At 33.4% G+C, this 20,202-nt stretch overlaps 1 protein-coding gene across 1 annotated transcript in view; it reads left to right on the forward strand.

Annotated features, from left to right (window-relative positions):
* MED14 (mediator complex subunit 14) overlaps window positions 1-20,202 on the forward strand; it is a 60,256-nt gene that overhangs the window by 14,137 nt on the left and 25,917 nt on the right. The window contains exons 6-16 of the mRNA XM_051985025.1: window positions 854-982; window positions 2,493-2,600; window positions 3,064-3,196; window positions 4,021-4,171; window positions 6,604-6,715; window positions 9,252-9,377; window positions 10,475-10,553; window positions 13,020-13,179; window positions 14,415-14,609; window positions 14,952-15,086; window positions 17,712-17,788. Coding sequence (XP_051840985.1) covers window positions 854-982; window positions 2,493-2,600; window positions 3,064-3,196; window positions 4,021-4,171; window positions 6,604-6,715; window positions 9,252-9,377; window positions 10,475-10,553; window positions 13,020-13,179; window positions 14,415-14,609; window positions 14,952-15,086; window positions 17,712-17,788 — 1,405 coding nt within the window. The remainder of the gene's footprint in view (window positions 1-853; window positions 983-2,492; window positions 2,601-3,063; window positions 3,197-4,020; window positions 4,172-6,603; window positions 6,716-9,251; window positions 9,378-10,474; window positions 10,554-13,019; window positions 13,180-14,414; window positions 14,610-14,951; window positions 15,087-17,711; window positions 17,789-20,202) is intronic.

Genomic DNA, 20,202 nt, shown 5'->3' on the forward strand with positions numbered 1-20,202 from the left:
CAATCTGGTAAGACCTCTCACTTTGAAAGTAGTAGAGAATTATGGAGGCATGACAAAAGAAAAAGAGATTGAAAAGATAGTACAAGAGAAAAAGAATAATGAGAACGTGGAAGATGCAGACAGAAAAAGTATTCTTTTCTTGTTTTTCATTAATAAAACAATATTTATAAGTACATATAATTAGCACCTATGGTTTTCAGAGAAGTAACATGTTGCTAGTCTGTCAGATAATTCAGGCATTCAAGTGCCTCAGATGTTTCAGGCCTGTGCTGGGGACATAATGACAGAACTACAGTCCCTGCCTTCAGACTGGAGGAGATCACATACACAGGCAGCTCACTTGGAGAAAGTGACCTGGGAGGGGAATCTACTGGAAGCTAGATTTGAAGGCAGTGTAGGAAATACTAAGGAGGAAACACTTGAACTTTTCCAAGAAAACTAGTTGATCCAAAAGGTGGGCATGAGTAGGAAAAAACATTTCTGCCATGGAGGAGAAATTCAAATGTTGAAAAGAGGAATTTTTATATTTGATCCCAGAGAAAATAGATAGTCACTGGAATATATCAAGTAGGATGTGACATGATTAGATTTGTAAATTATGGGGTGCAACATAAATAAGTATAAAGATAGAGTCCCTGCCTGTTGACCTTTGCAGTCGAATTGGAGTAATGAAACAAAAGAACATGAAACAATTAGTGTAGGCCTATTAAATGTTGTGTTGTCACAAATATTTTTCTACTGTATTTTAATTCTCTTATCTAAACTGAAAAAAAAAAGTTTATTCAGTAAGCAAACAAGAAAAATTCTTTTTTTTCTTCCTTTTTACTCTTAAACTCTGATAAAAATCTTGCAGCAAATGGTCGGGTAAAGTTTCGAGTAGAAGGAGAGTTTGAAGCCACTTTGACAGTAATGGGAGATGATCCTGATGTCCCTTGGCGTCTTCTCAAATTGGAAATTCTGGTTGAAGATAAGGAGACTGGAGGTAAATCCAGAAAAGTTATTCTTAAAGTATTTTATCATTTTTGTACCCCTGTGTTATAGGAGAAATATCTTCTCTTTCATGGAGCAGGTGACTGCTTCCAAAACATATTCACCACAATGAAGAAATTATCAAAATAAAAACATAGGTTTTATTCTTATGTTTATAACCATACATTTAGGCTTTATTCAGAACCTCTGAACCCTCATGAGGATTTTAGCCAGGCTTCATTTACACAAAATTACTTCAGTGACAGAGATAATTCTTAAACGTATTGCAATCTTATACATTCTTCCTATGCTATAAGAATTAAAGAAAAGGTAGATTCATAGTAAAATGTTTTCACCAATGTCATAAAATTTAAATACATTTAAATAAAGTCTTAATCTCATACATCCCCTGGGAGAACAGACTTTGTCAAATAAATTCCAATATCAGGTTACAGATGAAGCTACATTTAGAAGTTCATAAATAGGCTGATTAAGAAAGAAGATTTACTTGTCAACAAGAAATCAGGGACAGTTTAGAGTGTTCTCTGGCTCCTTATCTAAGGAATTTTTAAGGATTTAAGTAAAATAGGAAATGTTCCATGGGTCATGTTTTGGTCAACTCAGTAACCTCGCATCTGTGAGAAAGAGAAAGGGAACCGATCTTCACTTAACATTATTATTCCATTAATCAGATTTTGATCAGATGAGATTGATAAATCAAGAATCAGAAATTCCCATTACACCTGAAACATGTAACTTCTCCCTGATCCCCACCCTTTTTTTTGGACCTATAATTTTCACATCTGCATATCAGTGACATTTCAGTAATTTTTAATCATAGAGAGTTGCTTGAGTCACTTAGTTTGTGACTTCCCTGTGAACATGTATTCAGTACTTGTCAGAAGCAAAACTCAGGCTATAGTCTTTTAGGCACCAATGCTGACTTTCTATCTACCAAACTATAGTGGCATTACTTTTCATAGAAATATGTTCTATGGAATAATAATAATTCTTTATTTTTTTTCTTTTTAAACCTTTTTTGGAAGTTTATCACAGTTAACTGTTAATGAATGAAATCTACTAAAAAGATGTATTTCTCTTTTTTAGTCTTTGAAGTATGTTTTGGTTTCCATTGACAACAGATTGCATTTCTATTTATTTCAATTCCTATAGTATTTATTTCTCTTTACTTCCTGTAAATTTTTTTATCATGTAATGTTTTTATCATGTAATGTAGAGGATGGAGACTACAGTCTTGTGACTTATTTAGATAAGAAATTCTCAGTTGAAGAAATTTCCTTTATTATTTCAGATCATGCATTGCACATTTGCTAAGAGAAGTGAGGGTTTAAATGACTTTTGTAGTTTTACAGGATGCATCAGTCAGGACTTGGATCCCAGATCTTTTAAGGCCAGCTTTCTAGTCTCCCGTTTTTATCATATACTTGTAAAAATGTTTTCACATTCCCTAATTTGTAAAATTGTGATTAATTTGTTTTTCTTGCTTCTTCTTCCTAATATAGATGGTCGGGCTTTGGTCCATAGTATGCAGATCAGCTTTATTCATCAGTTGGTCCAATCTAGGCTGTTTGCTGATGACAAACCTCTTCAGGACATGTATAATTGCCTACGTATCTTTTTGAAAATAGAAGCTGGTAGTTCCAGATACAGCTTTCTCATTATCTTTTTTGTTTTTAATCCTTAACTGTGGTAGGCTATTTACTGATTGTTTGATTTGTCTTTAGGGAATGTTTTCTGCTATTTGTATTATAACTTTTTTTGTGTGAAAGCAGAAAAGTTATTTTTACTTTGTAACCTGGTTTTTTAGATTTGGTAGGAGGGACTGACTCCATTACTTGCTATTTGTTTATATTGTGTAGTGATAGGGCCAAAAGTAGGCCCAAGATCTTTCTCCTAATTCTATTATGTAAGTCAGTGAGATGACATGATTCAAACAATATAAATTTGTTTTCTAGCCAACTTTTCTGTCAGGTGTTGTTTTAAAAATAAGATACACCTCTATTTGATTGAAACAAGTAGCCAATAATTTTTGAATAAGAGACTTTTGCTTTTGTTCTTAACTTTGTTTATCAGATTCTTTCTGTTTATCACTTCAATTAGAAGTATTACATTCACAAACTCTAATGCTAATTCGAGAACGTTGGGGTGATCTTGTTCAAGTAGAGAAGTATCATGCTGGAAAGTGCCTCTCACTCACAGTTTGGAAGTAAGTAAAACTGTTTCCACTTACCTTTTGCTATTAAATCACATTTTTCTATTTCTCATTTCTGTTATATATGTATAATCGTCATCATTTAAGTGACATTTGAGTCTCTTCAGCTCATGATCCTGTGACCAATACCTCTCTAAAATATAAACATTTCTTTTTGATTATATTTGACTTGTTCACAATTCTCAAAACTTTGATGAACAATATATTTCTCTTCTAATTTAAGCTGGATTTTTAAAAGAACTTGTTAATTATTTGACAACTTTCATTATTAAAAAATAATAATTTTTTTAATCTGTTGAATTTTCCTGTCTTTATATACAAATGTCCCAAAAAACTTAGCTGTTTTAAGCTTTCATGGCTTAATTGCTTTAAACTGCAATAAGAATTTTGAGACATCTTGCATACTTTTTACAAACATAATTAAAATAAATTGTTTATACACACACACACACACACACACTTGAAATGTTGACATTCTCTAAAATTATCTCTTACAGAAGGTTGTATACTGATAAAACTTTCTCTTTTTTAGGATTTTGTAATAAGTATCAATTAGATAGCTACTATCCTTGCATTCTTCATCATAATGTATGACTGATATTACTCTTTTATTGTAAAAGGATGAGAAATGATATCACAGATAAACATAGAAGTTTGTTTTGTATGTACTTTAAATTTTACCTCCATGGTAGCTGAAAATGTCAAGCAAATAAATACAAATGTAACATGAAACATAGCTTTCAAAAATGCATTGTAACATCGAAAGTTTGTTCTCAAAGCAAACATTAACATACTTAACACTTCAGTTTTCTTTTAAGCCAACAGGTCCTTGGGAGAAAAACAGGGATTGCCTCTGTCCACAAGGTCACAATCAAAATTGATGAGAATGATGTCTCCAAACCTTTACAAATTTTTCATGATCCTCCTCTGCCAGCTTCTGACTCCAAATTAGTAGATAGAGCCATGAAAGTAAGTATATATTTGTATTAGCTGTTTAAGTGAGTATAATCTATGTTATTTTGAATACACTAGACTTATCAGAAACTCTTCAACAAACTCTTCCTAAAACCATTTAGGAAACTTGCTAAACTTATTATGTGGAAGACTTTGGGAATCCAGAGATGAGAATTGGTTAATTTTAGTTCTCAGAATTTTCAGCCTAGAAGGGATAAAACATATATGATAGTAATTCCAGGTAGAAATTGCCATTTAATTTTGAAATTTGATCATTTCAAATTCACTAAAATATCATTTTAAGTGTAAGGAGATTTTTCCATTTAACATAAGAAAAAAGGCCCAAGAAAATGAGTAATTTTTCCAAAGTCTCTCAGAAAGCAGGTAGGAACCTCAAGGAGTCATAGAAAAAAAAACAAGAAATTGGGGTAAAGGACAATAAGAAAGGGGAGGGGAAGGAGGGAGAGCTTGACTTGTGTGGGGGAAGGCAGAGCAGAGGCCTGGGGGTGGTTCACAGGCCTGAACCCTGCTGGCAAAGGGTCATGCTGCTAGATACTTATACTAATTGCCCCTCACAGATAAATGTAGAGAGCATTAGGAAGGAGGGCAAGCAGGCATCTGTGCCTGAAGAGAGGTAGCTTTTCCTGTGATAGAAGGGGGTTCCACAGTCAGTGTATTTAGGAGAATCTGTAGGTGCGGTGGTTCCAGGCTTCCTCTGCCATTGAGAGCTTCAGTAAGAAGAGAAATAATGACCTGGAAGGCCTGTCTCCATATGGTCCTGGAGCCTAGAACTCTGGGGCCCTTAGACACATTGTGCAAAGTACATAGTTTTGCTGCTGCTATAGGTTCAGATTCCATTCAGGATTTGGCCTCGGCTCAGGACAAATCTGGACTTGGGCCTCAAAGGCTAGCAGCTGAAGGTTGGAGAGGGTATTGTTGGGCCCCAATTCCTAAAGATTCCAGGTTGAAGCAGCATCCAGTACCCTGACAATCAATGTGGGGAGGGAAGAGGATCGAGGGAAGGGCATGGCTTAGGAGTCGAGGGTAGGTGGGGAAAGGAGTGGGGAGCCATGGGAAGGGTTTTATTGTTCTCAGTTCATGGGGGTACATGTCATGGTAGTTCTCAAGTAAAGAAAACTGAGACTACAACGTGACAATGACTATGGCTGCTAAGTCAGGAATTCATGCCGCCTTTTTTTAGGACTTCAGGCTATAGCCGTGAAACTCTCATGGGTCTCAAGCAGACTGTCACAGGGGACTCCTTTGGATCTAGATGAGGCTGCCAGGGTATTGTTGATTAAATTCACTCCTGTCATCCTAGGACTCTTCTTCCATAGTGACATCCATGGGGGCGAGAGAAAGGCATTAGCAGGACATAGTACTGGGAAACTGGGGAGCTAGAGGTGACAGGGAGGGTGGAAAGCAAAGGACTCAAGGTAAATTCCTGCTTTTATAGCTCCCAAGGCCCTGAAATTGCCACTTTAAAAAAAGATTTTATGGTTTAAAAAGATAGAGTCCATAGTATAATGCATAGTTAGTCTCCGAATTAAAGACTTTGGTTCAAATCCCACTATAATTGGCTGTATGATCCTGGACAAGTCACTTAATCTCTCAAGGCTGCAGAGAATATAAATTGCTGGGTAGTTACTGATCTGCATTGGTAGGGACAGTTGCCTCACACGGAGTTTCTTACAAAGATGAAATCTCTGATCTGGATCAAATATGGTTTAAAAGGCACTCTGTAGAAATTATCTCATTATAACTTATGAGTCCTGGGAAGTATAAGGTATAAAGTACTAAATATTCAGTATGTACTTGATGCAATTGGGATTTTATCTCTGTTACTATCTACTAATTAAGATGAAACATGGGAAGTAGTTGTAACCACTTTCTGTGGGCCCCCAAATTCTTCATACTTTGGATAAACTGGTTGAGAAACTTTTAGCAGGGAGCAAGCTGCAATGAGACAACAGATACAAATTCTAGTACAGATTTAATGTAAAGATTAGTATCCCCGTTTTACAAATGACAGAACTAAGGTTTGAAAACATTGTGACCTGCTAGTATTATACATGAGAACAGAGCTGGATTGTGAAATTTCTTCATATTATTTTGCAAACTGTGAAGTTTATCTTTTTTTAATATATTCTATTAGCATGTTATAAAGTTTTAGATGTAATGCATAAATTGAATTTAATTTGAAAATTAGCTTAGCCTTTTCACAAAAAGCACATTTAAATTATTGAAATTTTGGCTAATTTTGCTTTAAAATATTCTCAAGGAACTCTTATAATATTACCTAGCAAGTGTATTTATTTCAAGACGATTGTAAGATTTTAAAAATAAAGATATGAATTGTTAATCAATTTTAATGTTTTAAATTCTCTTAATTTGGGTTTAAGTTCTTAACAGAAACTTAAGAAGTTCTATTTTTCTTATTTCTGCAGATTGATCACTTATCAATAGAAAAACTTTTAATTGATAGTGTACATGCAAGGTCTCATCAGAAACTCCAGGAACTGAAGTCCATTCTTAAAGGTTTCAATGCCAATGAAAATTGTATGTCCTTTTTATTAACATTTTACTCATTCTTTTGAAATAAGTTCATTCTTTATGAAAGCTTTGCATTAAAATGTGATTTCAACTTACTTGACTGCTGGCATACAGTAGTTTGTATTCAAGGATTAGACTTTGATTAAGTAGAAATTCTGTTTTGTATATGTATGCTGGTGTTATTTTTATTTAATCAGATATATTCTTTAGCAGCTCCTGGACCTGGGCACATTGATAACTTTTCTGCAAGATGTAGTCTTAGAAAGTTGCTAGGGGTACTCAGAAGTTAAATGACTTGGCAAGGGTCACCCCATTCATTGGACCAGTAGTGGGGGGGAACTTGGCCCTGAAACTTAATATAGACTAGTAGTAATAATTATAGTACAAAATCAGTAGCTTTGAGGATAGGAACCATGCTTTGATAATTATTTGTGTGCCCCTTAAGCCCAATGTCTGGCATATATTTGAATTGAAGCTTTGAGTGTTTTTCATTAGATTTTTAAAGGACTGTGAATTCAGATGAGTGCAGAAAGCTAATGTGACTTTGTTATATCCAATTTATTATAAAAATAAATTTGATTTTATTGCTTTCAATTACATATAATAAGACAAAGTAGAATTCTTAGCTTCCTTCAAACTCAGCTTGTGTTCAACTTAATTCCTGTATGAAACCTGTCCTGATTCCCTCTAGTTATTAGGGTTCTGTCTTTTTATCTTTTTGCTTTTTTTTGCATGTTGTAATCCCCAGTAGAATGTAGAGTTTTTAAGGACAGGAACTATTTCATTTTTGTCTTTGTATCTTCTGCCCAGGACAGTGTCTTTTATGTAATAGACACTTGATAAATGCTTGCTAAATAAAATATACTTGAAAGTGGGAGGCTGCATGGTATATTGGAAGGAACATTTAATTTATGAATTCAAGTCTTACCTCTGATAACCTCTCTGGGTGTCAGTTTCCTCAGCTGTAAAATCAGGGGAGATGAACTAGGTGAGCGCTAATGTTCCTTACAACTCTCAATCTGATCTAATGATCCTATAATAAAAAAGGTTTTTCTGATTTTTCACGTGTATCAGATATTTTTTCTGAAGTCCTAATTCCCAATAATTTACTTAGTAAATCCTATTTTCCTTGTTAACTTGAAAGGAAACTACATTCCAGCTGTGCTTGAACTGTCAACATTTTTTAATTTAATGAGATTTTGATGTTTCAGATAATAGGAATTAAGAATAATACAATAATAGCAATAGAAGTAGAAGTATTTGAATCTTGAACTATACTATACATTTTTCAAAGCATCTTTTTTCAGTTCAGCATTTATTAAGTGTGTGTTGTATGCATATAATTGTTGCACCCTTAAGAAGGTTAAAATCTAATAGGACAGCTATAGTATATACATTTTATCCTGACAGTTGTCTCTGAGATAAGTAGCAGATAATTTTGTTCCTTTCTGAGGGGCTGCGGTACAGTGGGCAGAGTACTGACTCCAGAATCAACAGACCTTAGTTCAGATCCCGCTCTGATGGATAGGATAGTAGCTGTATTATTTTGGGTAAAATCATTTAATCTCCCTGGCCCTCCCTTTCTTTTTCTGAAAAATCAGGGGGTTTTACCAGATGATTTCTAGAGTTGTTTCCAGTCCTAGTTTTTTGATTTTGACGTAATTAGTACAGAGAAGGATTCAACTTGCCCGTTGTCATAGAGTTGGTTAATTAGTGGCAAAATCAGGACTAGATTCTCCTGAGAACAATGTTCTTTCCGCTATACCATTATTCTAGAGGGCTTAGATCATTAGAGCTGTCCTTTCATAATATTTTTTGCCCATAACTTCCTAATGCCTTTTTTTATTCTTGGTCTGACTGGCACTTGGTTTGCATGTACTTCCTGCTAATGTCTCTGAATTTCTGCTATGTGTGATTGGGGCAATAAAAGAAAAGTTAATTGGACCTTTTAGAAGCACTTAGCTCTGTGATATACATATAGCAATTGCTTACATTCCAGTCTCTTCTGTGACTTTAAACTAAAGTGTACATTTAAATTTGAGGTGTTTTAAAATGAAAGTTTTTTTTGTTTGTTTTTAATTTGACTTTTTGAATGTGTATATGCATTCAGTACCTTCTGATAGTTTAGGATTTTTTAACAAGATATTTAGGTTTTCCTAAATATCTCTTTCCTATTCTTCCCTTTGTAATTGGAAGGTGAGGTTAGGAATGGGGAGAAATTGCCTGAAAGAAATCTTTTCAAAATTAACATTATAATAGCACACTGAGTAGGGTAGTAAGTAGTAGTAAGTAGATACCAAAAGGCTAATTGTATTCCATTCCAACAAAAGATATATATTTTTTCTTTCTTATTTTTACATTTAATCTCTACTTGAAAATTGCATTCTTCCTATTTATAATATAGTAGTGTCCCATATTTAACAAACTTCCCTGTTTTGTTTTTGGCATGTATCAGGGACATAATTTATTTATGTTATTATTTTTTTAAGTTGATCTTTAATTAAAAATATGGAGATGTAAATTTTAACTTTTGGCTGTTTAGCATTCATAGAGACTGCACTTCCAACTCTTGTTGTTCCCATCTTGGAGCCCTGTAGCCGCTCAGAATGTCTACATATTTTTGTAGACTTGCATTCTGGAATGTTCCAACTGATGCTTTATGGACTTGGTAGGTTGATAAATTATTAGCCACTCAGTGTTGTATAATTATTTAATCCATGTCTATTAAAATGGAAAAGATGTATATTTTCTCAGGAATTTGGTGTTGAAAGAAGTGGCAACAATGAAAGGATATGACATATGACAGAAAGAATAACCCTAAGCTTAAATGAGCTGTTGCTTCTGTTAATATATTACCACGATATTTGTAGTATTTCAGTGTTATTGAAATATTTTAAGAATTTGGAATTTGCTTAGTATTTATGCTTCAAAGTAAAAAGCTAATTGTTTACCTAACAGGTCCTGCCTATAATTTTTAAAGAAGGAAATTGTTCTGGAATTACAGAAGTCTTACTTTATATCTAAACCAAGCTCTGTAGCATTTTAATATGAAAATATCTGTGATTAAAACACTTTAATAATTTTGGAAACTAAAATGTTACATTCCTCCACCCCACCCCCCAATAAATTTCCTCCAAACAGAGCAAGCTTATTGAATTAAAAACTTGTTCTAACAGTTCACCCACTAGTGTTATAAAAAAGTTACATTATGTTGATTTTTATAACTCATAGAGGTTAATAATCTTGAGCCCCAATTTGAATATGCATTTGTCTTTTAGAACTAATGGTTCACTTATCAAAAACTTTGAAAATTTTGTGTTATTGTTCACTTTCAAAATATTGTCTATGATAGTTAATATATTTAATACATTAACATTTCCTTGAAAAGATTTCCCCTAAAATTAATTTTAGCTTTGTGTTTAGTTTTACTGAGAGTTAAGCCTTCTCCACCATTGTTTCCATGCATCACTATGCCTGTTGTTATTCCAAGAAGTAACCTGGGGAAGGAGAACTTGGCTGACTCCTATTAATGTGGCTAAAATTTGACTTAGTTTTGATATGGGCAAAAATTAGGCAAACATAACTTATGATATGTGATCATTTAAATTTTTCAATTGTTCCTTGTTGTTTATTTGACCTCATATTTGTGATAAAAAATAAGACTTTTAAAAATGATTTTACTTTTTTTTATTTCATTCTTTGAAAGGTTTATGTATAAAAGATTTTATTCATTTAAGCAACTAATGAAAAGCTTTATCCTTTTAGACCAGGCAACTCTGGATGACATAGAAAAATCTGTGAATGATGATATGAAAAGAATCATCCCTTGGATTCAACAGCTCAAGTAAGCTTTATTTTTTAAGACAAATGAGAACTAGCTTAAACTTTTTTTGTTGCTTTCCACATTCTTTTCCTTTCCTTCAGTTTAATTCTGCTGGAAATCTGCTTTTTAATTTATGCTGAGGTTGACTAGTATTTTTGCATTTTAATTATATTTCATAAAGGTTTTGTTGTTTATTTTAAATGAGTTTGTATATAAATATACACATACATACACACCCCTTCATATATGTATGTATTTTTTCCAATATATTGTTGGGTTTTTTTTTCCAATATATTATTAACTGGATTCAGTAATTGTTAACAAGGTTTTTGCCTCATAGGAGAAAAATTTAGCTAAAATCTCACATTTTTTTTTTTTCATTTAAAAAAATCTTTTCTTAGAATGTTGATAAGTTGCATTCTGACCCCCCCAAAAAATCAAGGAACAGAACTGTTCTTCTAGAAGTAATTGCTTATGAATTCATATAATGGATGGTGTCTTGGAGCATGCAATGAATTCAGAAACATAAATAACAATAAGAATCCATCACATCGAGTAGTTGCTAGGAAGAAACCTACTGGATAAGTGACAATTTGTGAGGTGTTTATTCAGAACAAAACCTCATTGTATGGAAAAGTCATCTTTTTTGGTCAAAATGACATTAAAGTTAATACAGATATACTGAATTCACACCATATTTTTCTTCACTTCAAGATAGAAGTTGCTTTAAAGCATCCTTTAAAATTTTTTTTCAGTAGTATTTTCTCTTTAAATATATATATAAATATCATTTTCAACATTCATTTTTTATTTTGATCCAAATTTTTCCCTCCTCCCCTCCTTTGCCATCCCCTTCCCCATGATAGTAAATAATCTGATATAGTTTAAATATGTGAAATTGAACTTTTTCTTAAAAGGAGTTTAGTTATGAGTTAAGTATGAAAAGGATGGTAGTGAAAGGAAATTCTTTAGTATTTATCCTGAGGATAGTGGAAAGACTTCATTGACTTCATTATATTCCTTTTTTAGCTTTCCCCCTTTCTGCATATCCCCCACTCCATACTTTTGAAAATACTATGGTATTTGCTCTAATTCAAGAAAATTTTTATGAACAAAATTGTTATTTTTGTTGCCATTGGGTAGGGTTTTTTTTTTTTTTTGGGGGGGGGGGTGTCAAAAGCTCTTGTTTTCCTCCATTAGTTTGATATTAATCTCTAAATTTTGACCAGCTACTTTTCTTTTTGAATAATGAATAAGTAAAACTGAAGTACATTTAAAACATTGTGTAACATAGCCAAGAGTTAGGAAGGTTTGGGGTTTTATTGTTTTTGTTTTTTTTTAAGGAGGGTGATACGGTAATGGGGTTAGGAAAGCATAAGTCCCAAAAGCCACGAATCAACTCATGCTTATTTATCTGATAACTGAGACAATAAAGGCAAATTATAGGAGAATATTTCAAGGTAGCAAAAAGTGAAGGCAGTGAGCCAAATTCAAAACACATTAACAGTTTGAGGTACTTGTTTTTATATATAAGGATAAATAGCCATGTGGGACAATACTGTTTTAAAGTGAGTATAATAATTAGTGTTCGTAATGAGCATTTGTTATCAAGAAAAACAAAATCAAGTCAATTTTTTTTTGAAACAAATGGGGTTAAGTGACTTGGCCAGGTTCACACAGCCAAGAAGTATTAAGTATCTCAGGCCAGATTTGAACTCAGGTTCTCCTGACTTCAGGGTTGGTGTTCTATCCACTATACCAATTCAGTGATGCCCCTAATATTTTCTTTTTTAAGAAGGCAAAGTTTATTATTTGTTTCAGAAAGATTCCTTTTCAAAATAGTGAAAATCAGAAGTTATCCTAAGGGATAAATTCCATTTCCTTGGAAAATCATTTATATGGAATAGCTTCTTGACAACATCAAGAATTTTTATATATGGGATCCTTTATCTACACACACATCATTTTATAAGTTCTTTAGAGGATTCGTGATTACATTAGAAAGATGTAGATCCCTTTGGCAGTCTGTTTTTCTTCAGAGTAATTTTTAAATGCATTAAATAAAATACAGAGGATCATAAAGGAAACCAATTATGTTGAAATATAGTTAGCAATATTTTTAAAAGTTCATAGACCACAGGTGAAGAATCTCTCTAAGAAGTTACTTAGTTTTGCTGTTCTTAAGCTAAAAGAAATTCTGTGAATTTCTCTTACCAATCATTTCTACTGTCTCATAATTGAAATCCATTTTTCTTATTTAAAGCTTGTTTAAAACACAGATGAACAGAGAAGATAACCATTTGAAACTTTTCCCCGCTGTTTATTAATGTGTCCTTTTAGGGGTACTTGAAATTTGTATTAATTTACTTGAATAGTTGCTTGTAATGAGAGTGATTTTTGTAGTCCTAATCTGTCATTCCAGGTTAACCAGAATAGTCTATTTTTCTAATAACTACTTTGTTTTGGGTTTTTGTTTTTTTAATTAAGATTTTGGCTTGGACAGCAACGTTGCAAACAGTCTATAAAACATCTCCCTATAATGTGCAGTGAAACTTTGCAGCTTTCTAATTACTCAACTCATCCTGTTGGAAATCTTTCAAAGAATAAACTGTTTATTAAACTCACTCGACTCCCACAATATTACATTGTAAGTAACTAAATGGGACTTTTCTGATAAATCTTTATAGGGTTCATTGTTTGTCACTTCCCTGGCTTCTTTATTACTTTCAGAGTACCATGATTTCATTGGCATGAATATTAATTTCCTGCAAAGGAAGCTCCAGTGTTGCCTTAAAAGATTATTTTCTTTAGTTACTGAGATTGAGAATATTCACTTGATAGCCAACCTTGGATCGCCGAGTTTAAATTGTGGTATACTTTGACATTAATCCTATTTACTTTTTAATATGGAGTTCTACTCATATTTCCTACTTTTAAAACATCTTAATGTGGTTAATACACATACACACACATAATTTTCTTAAATTTCAGTTAATTTTTTTTTTTTTTTTTTTTTTTTGGCAAGGCAGTCAGGATTAAATGACTTGCCTAACGTCACACAGCTAGTAAGTATCAAGTGTCTGAAGCTAGATTTGAACTCAGGTCCTCCTGACTCTAGGGCAGATGCTCTATCCACTGCCCAACTACCTGACCCCCACCCCCTTTTTTTATTTTTAAGGAGTGTGTTAGACTTCAAATAAGATGATTCTGCTATCAGTATATCTAATGCTTTTGCATTTTGTTTATCAGTCACATACCAAATGGGATGAAAAGATGGTTTTCTTCTTATTATTTTTTGAAATTGTACTTGATTTATGATTGTATATTTATAAATACTATATACTAATGCACTAGATTTATCATCTAAATTAAACACAAAAAATAATTATGGTAACATAAATTTAGAGCTATAAGGTACCTCAGAGGCCATCTGGTCCTACCTCATTTTACAGATTTTACAGATAAGTAAGAATGTAAGTGACTTGCCAGCATCACACAACTAGTAATGCCTGAGACAGGATTTGAAAATATTTCTTTGTTACTCAGAGATACAAGTAAAAAAGACTGTGGAACCATGAATTAAAAAGAGGAGAGGGTACACTAGTATTTGCTCCTAAGTGGTAGATTTTGTTTATTTTTCGTTTTCTTGCCTCATCTGCTAGGTTTCAATTCTGACAGATTTAGTAGCATGCATTTTTGTATATTTTGTATATATAATTTGAAATGACTCACTGATCCTTATGTAGAATCCCACGTTGGATTTTTATTTCACAGTACCATTTGAAATTAGGAAAGGAGTAAATAAAATGCCTCATTAAGTAAATTGTTTTAATTGCTAATATTTAATTTTCTGTGTCTGAGATTTTATTTATTAATGTTTAGGTGGTAGAAATGTTTGAAGTTCCTAGCAATCCCACAGAGCTGGAGTACAAGTATCATTTTCTCTCTGTGAGCTCTGCAGAAGGAGATGAGAGTCCAGCCACCGCTTTGTTATTACAACAATTTAAAACAAATATTGAAGAGCGTCTGCTGGACCCAAAAGCTGGGAAACAAGTAAGAGCAGGTGTCAAACGCAAGGTAAGGGAGGCCATTTATCATGGAATTTGGCCTTGTTGGGAACCTGTTAATGTTGATGTTTTGTGAAACTAATCAACCCTAACCTTAGAAAGAATTAGCTTGAATTTATGAGGGATAGTTTGATTTATGTAAAAATGGAACATTTTCTTAAATATTTGGATTTTATAACGCATTAAGAAACCAGAAGCCAACTTGGCGATACAGTATTGTTAAGTGTGTCATTCTAAATATTTTGTAGCATGTCTTTTAAAACTGAATTGTGATGTGTAACTTAGAAAATTGTCTTAAAGCAGTTGTTACAAAAGAATTTTTATTTACTTGTATTCTTTACTTCAATTTTAGTTATCTGGAGATCCAAATCCTGTAGAGCCCAAAAAACTCAAACAATCAGGAGAAATGTGTGCCTTCAATAAAGTTCTAGCTCACTTTGTAGCTGTGTGTGATACAAATATGCCATTTATAGGACTTCGTATGGAAGTAAGATTTTTAAGTTTGTTTTGTTGCTTTTCCCTTTCCCCACTTTTAGGTTAAATCTTTTCAAGTCTAAATGGTTCCCTTTAAGAAAACTAAAATGTTTGCAAATTATTTTTGTTGTTGTTGGAAAATTATTACAAGTTGTATAATATGCATGTGATTCTTATGACATCATCAAAAGCAAATGTTTATACTCCTGCCATCTTTTCTTTATCACTTTTGACATTTCTTATATGTGTGAAGCTAAATTCTTAATAGGAGAAGATTAGCATTCTTGCTAGCTGAAAACATTTGAACATAAATGATCAGTTTTATAACCTTTTGAGTAAGTAATTTTTTACTATAGGAAATGGTAGGACAGAAACTTTCTTCTAGTAGATGAAATCAGCATGGGATGGAGGATAGAGTGCCAGACATGGAGTCAGAAGATCTGGATTCCAATTCTCATTCAACATGAGCCAAGAGACTATAAGAGGAAGTCATCAGCGTTACAACTTCTAGTGCTTGTGGAAGCCGTGGAGAGCAAATTTCAGAAGCAGCATGAAATGATTCATTTGCAGCCTGTCCTTGCTCTTTACCACTCCCACACATTGTGAATGGAAACCGCCCTCTCTAAAACTGGAGGAAGGCATGCTCTTTGTTGGAAGAAAACATTAAAATTTTCAAAATGTGGAACTAGCAAGTCATTGATAATATTACAGGTTATTTGTGGGGAAGAATAGAGATCATTGGAGTCCTTCAAGCACTTATGGGCCAAAAAAAAAGGCTTAGCAAATTGACCTTGAGTGTAGTTGTTCCCTTTCTCCTATTCTCCTTTCTTTCTCATCAATCAGTAGCTGTGACCTAGGACCTGGAACTGTCTTCTGTTCAAGCTGCTGAAGAGAATGCAGCTATATTTTTAGCTGACCTGGTGTGTGCTACTACCTATTTTTATGTAGTTAGTTGAATTAACAATGTGAATTGACACATGTGAATATGCAAGATAATTTTCTTTGATTTTCAGTGAGGCTCTCCTCATTATTTTGGCACCCTTCTTTCCCAGCACTCAGTTCCCCCATTCTGCCAAAACTGCTTACTTTTCTCTTATCAAAACTCCTATTCTGTAGTTTGCTGGGTGCCGAAGAAGAGTTTAGGTCATTTAGTGTGTAGAATGCTGGGTCAGGAGTCAGGAAGATTCATCTTCCTGAGTTCAGGTATGGTCTCAGACACACTAATTATGTGACTTTGGACAAGTCACTTAATCCTGTTTGTCTCAGTTTCCTCATATATAAAATGAGATGGAGAAAGAAATGGTAAACCCCTGTAAAACCTTCACCAAGAAAGCCCCAAATGGGGGTATGAAGACTCAAACACAACTGAAATGACTGAACAACAAGATGAACAAGTAGAGTTGTTTGATTAAAATAATTCATTGTGATGACTGATGTAGACTTAACCATTGGGATAGGAGGCATTATTTATATATATTTTAGAGGCACTTATTAATGAAATTTGAGTTGATAACTTCTATGTTAGAAAAGACTTGGATTTTAGTCTTCTCCTTTTACCACCCAGATAATTAGTTTTTATATTTTGAAAAAATAGACCCATTTTTGGATTTGGATAGAAGCATCTTTTAGCCTTTTATGTATTCTCTAATCTAGAAAAAATGTCCCTGAGCAGCTTAATAACTGCCTCCAATGAATTATTCTAGTAAACTTGGTTAGTTCCAGGATCAGGTATGAAACTATATAATAAATTCTGTATTTAGATTCATTCTTTTTCACATATCTATATGCAATTGGATTAGATCCCTGATCAAATACAGACAGTTGGGAAACTGTCTTGTTTCTGTTTAAATAGATCACACGGGAAATATGTTTAATTTGGTAGAAATTTGTATATTATGAGAAGTTACAAGTTAATTGGTATAAAGTTTGAGTTAGAAATGAGGTGAGAGTAGAATAATAATAGAAAAAGTTCAATATGCTGCATGTCCCAAAATGCTTAGTGCAGCTTGCAGCTTTAATTGTTAAGAATAGTTTTAATAACTTAATTCTGTGTTTGGACTTTTGGGACACTTAGGGTTCACACATAGGTGCATACACTTATGTACATGTATGCATGTTTAGTAGAACTACTTTGTAAACCTCATAAAGTCAGTTACATTATTAGATTCATCTTATTTTTGTTTTGCCAAAACAATTATGCAGTATGATCAACAATTTTATTTGCCAGACTTGGCTGTAAATGACTTTTGGCTTAAAAAAAAAAAAGTAAACTCTTTCCTTAGGGAGATTAAAATTTGACTCTCATCTTTGAGAATATTCAAAAGATTGTGTTACATTCTCTGAAAATAGTTACATACATTTTTGAGGAGTGGTTACATCATTGCAACAGATATATCCACAGAGCTGCTTGGAAAGGGATGGCATGAATGAATGAGAAAAAACAGAACTTAGACATCTGCTCCTTTAGGTGTGTAAGTTCTCCTATGTATCAATATTTTATAGTTAACATTTCCTAATGCACATACAATTTCTCATTTTAAAAGTATTATTAAAAACTAATATCCCTCTACTAAAAGAAATAAGACTTAAGGGAGTTTGTAAAAGGTTTTGTATAACTTCACTGATTTCTTTCTTTTAGTTATGTAATATGGAGATTCCACATCAAGGAGTACAAGTAGAAGGAGATGGTTTCAGCCATGCTATTCGTTTATTAAAGTAAGAATATTTTAATGAATTTCATTTTCTGAAACAAGTTGAGTAGCACTTATCTAAAGAATTGCTTTTTTAAAAAAACCCTAAGGAAATGGAATTCCTTTTCTATGTAAGAGGCATAATTATAAGTACTTGTTTTACTTATTTATAAAAGAGTGTGTGTGTGTGTGTGTGTGTGTGTGTGTGTGTGTGTGTGTGTGTGTGTATAAAAATTTAATTACTTGCTGTATCAGTTATCTCACAGAATCATTGAGTAGGGATTAACTGGGTAGGTGAATGACCAGTGGTGGTGAAGAATTGATTCTTAACCTAAAGAATTTTGAGGTCCTGTCACTGCCTTAAAAGGATTTCCCTCAGTACTTTTGTACCCTGGGGATTGCTGCTGGTACACACAGATAGCACAGAATATTATATAATTATATTATCAGTCCCATTGCTGAACCTGGGCAAGTCACTTAATCCTGTTTGTCTCAGTTTCCTCATATGTAAAATGAGCTGGAGAAAAAAGTGGCAAACCCCTCTATTATCTTTGCCAATGTTATCTTTAACTTCTCAAGGTTCCAGGCTGACCTGCTTTGGTAGAGGAAGTCTCACAGACAAGTTTCTTATACCAATTAAATCACATATCTAATTTCTGTCCCCTCCAGATATATGAAGAAATGAGGCTAATTGTTAAGTATGTAGCATTCATTATATAGTTCTATGTTACTTTTCCAGTTGTTGCTTTATAATGTAAATCACCACATTGCTTAAGTTATTGAATTTATTATAATTTGTCACAATATTCCTTGTAAATTCTTATTCTTTTTGTATATTATTATGGCGGGACTTTGTTTGAAGTATAATCACATTGTAAGGATGGTCACACCATTTCATGATTTAAGATTTCCTAAATTCTTTTATCTAACCATTAATGAAGAAACCTTCCTAAAATCAGGCTATACTTTTTGCTTTTACTTCCTTTACTCCCATTTCTCAGCTCATTGTAATCTGGCTTCTGACCTCAATAATCATCTGAAAATATTCTTTCTAGAGTCACCAATGCTCTTTTTAAATGTTCATATTTGATAATCTCTTCTCTGTCCTCATCCTTCTTGAACTCTCTGTGGCATGTGATTGTTGATCACCCACTCTTTTTACATACTTTTTTTTCTCTCTGGGTTTTGAGACAGTGCTTTCTGTTTGTTCTCCTACTTGTCTGATTGCTCCTTCCCAGCCTTCATTGCTTGGTCACATATACTGATCTTTACTCCTAGATGTACCCTTATAGTCTGTCTTCTTTTTCTAAACTCTCTTGATGATATCATCCATGGATTCAGTTATTAATTATCAATGCAAATATATTATGCAAATAATTCTCAGATCTATATATTCTCATCTAGCCAGTCCCCTAAGCCTCAGCATTTTTTAAACTCAGTATGTCTAAAACAGACCTTATTATCTAACCCACCTCTTTCCCAAGTACCCCAATTTCCTTCAGGTCTTCCGGGCTCTCAAGCTTGAAGTCATCCTCGACTCTTATTCTTCATATATCTGCAAAACACTGCCTTTTACACTCCCACCACTGCTGACCACTGTAGCATCTCTCCTCTTCACCCATTCATTGAAACATCACCCTGGTGCATTTCCTCAGTTACTTCTCTGCACTGAGGAAATAGCTTCTTAGTTGTAACTCCTGTCTCAAATCTCTCCCTTTTTTACTAGGTCATTTACACAGTTGCCAAATTGACATACCTAAAGCTTAGGTCTGATCATGTTATTTCCCCTTGAATCAAATATAGACCTCTAAATTTTGGCATTTAAAACCTTTCAAAATCAGTTTCAACATACCTTTGCAGTTCTATTTTAGGTAATTCACGTTCTTTGCAGCTAAATCAAACTAGCCTTTGCTGTTCTTCTCACACAACTCTCCATCTCCCATCTCAGTATCTGTCCCCTATGCTTGGAATGAGCATCCTTTTTCACCTCTCTCCCTTTAAAATCCTGAATTTTTTTTGCAGCTCAGTTCAGCTGTTACTTCTCTGTGAAGTCTCTCCTGCATTAATTCCTTCTCTCTCCTACCCCAGCTAATAGTGCCTTTCCCCCAAAAAAATTACATTGTAGTTATTTTGCATATATCTTATACATATACATATAGCTTATCTTCCCTGTTCAAATGATTAATCTCTTCAAGGGCAGGAACTGTTTGATATTTGTCTTTGTGCCCTTACCACTTAGATATTTGATGCTTAAAATGATTGTTGCTAGAATTATGGGCTTGGTTTTTTGACCTTGTATACTACCCCAACTCCCCAGTTTAAAAAAATACATATAGTAAATATAATTGAGAAAGAAAAGAAAGATTTTTCCAAAGAGTCTTAACTTTTTATTCCCCTGTCCAACTTTTATCTTTCAGAATCCCATCTGACCTTTCTAGA

The sequence above is a fragment of the Antechinus flavipes genome, chromosome 3 (assembly GCF_016432865.1).
Source record: "Antechinus flavipes isolate AdamAnt ecotype Samford, QLD, Australia chromosome 3, AdamAnt_v2, whole genome shotgun sequence".
Classification (NCBI taxonomy): domain Eukaryota; kingdom Metazoa; phylum Chordata; class Mammalia; order Dasyuromorphia; family Dasyuridae; genus Antechinus; species Antechinus flavipes.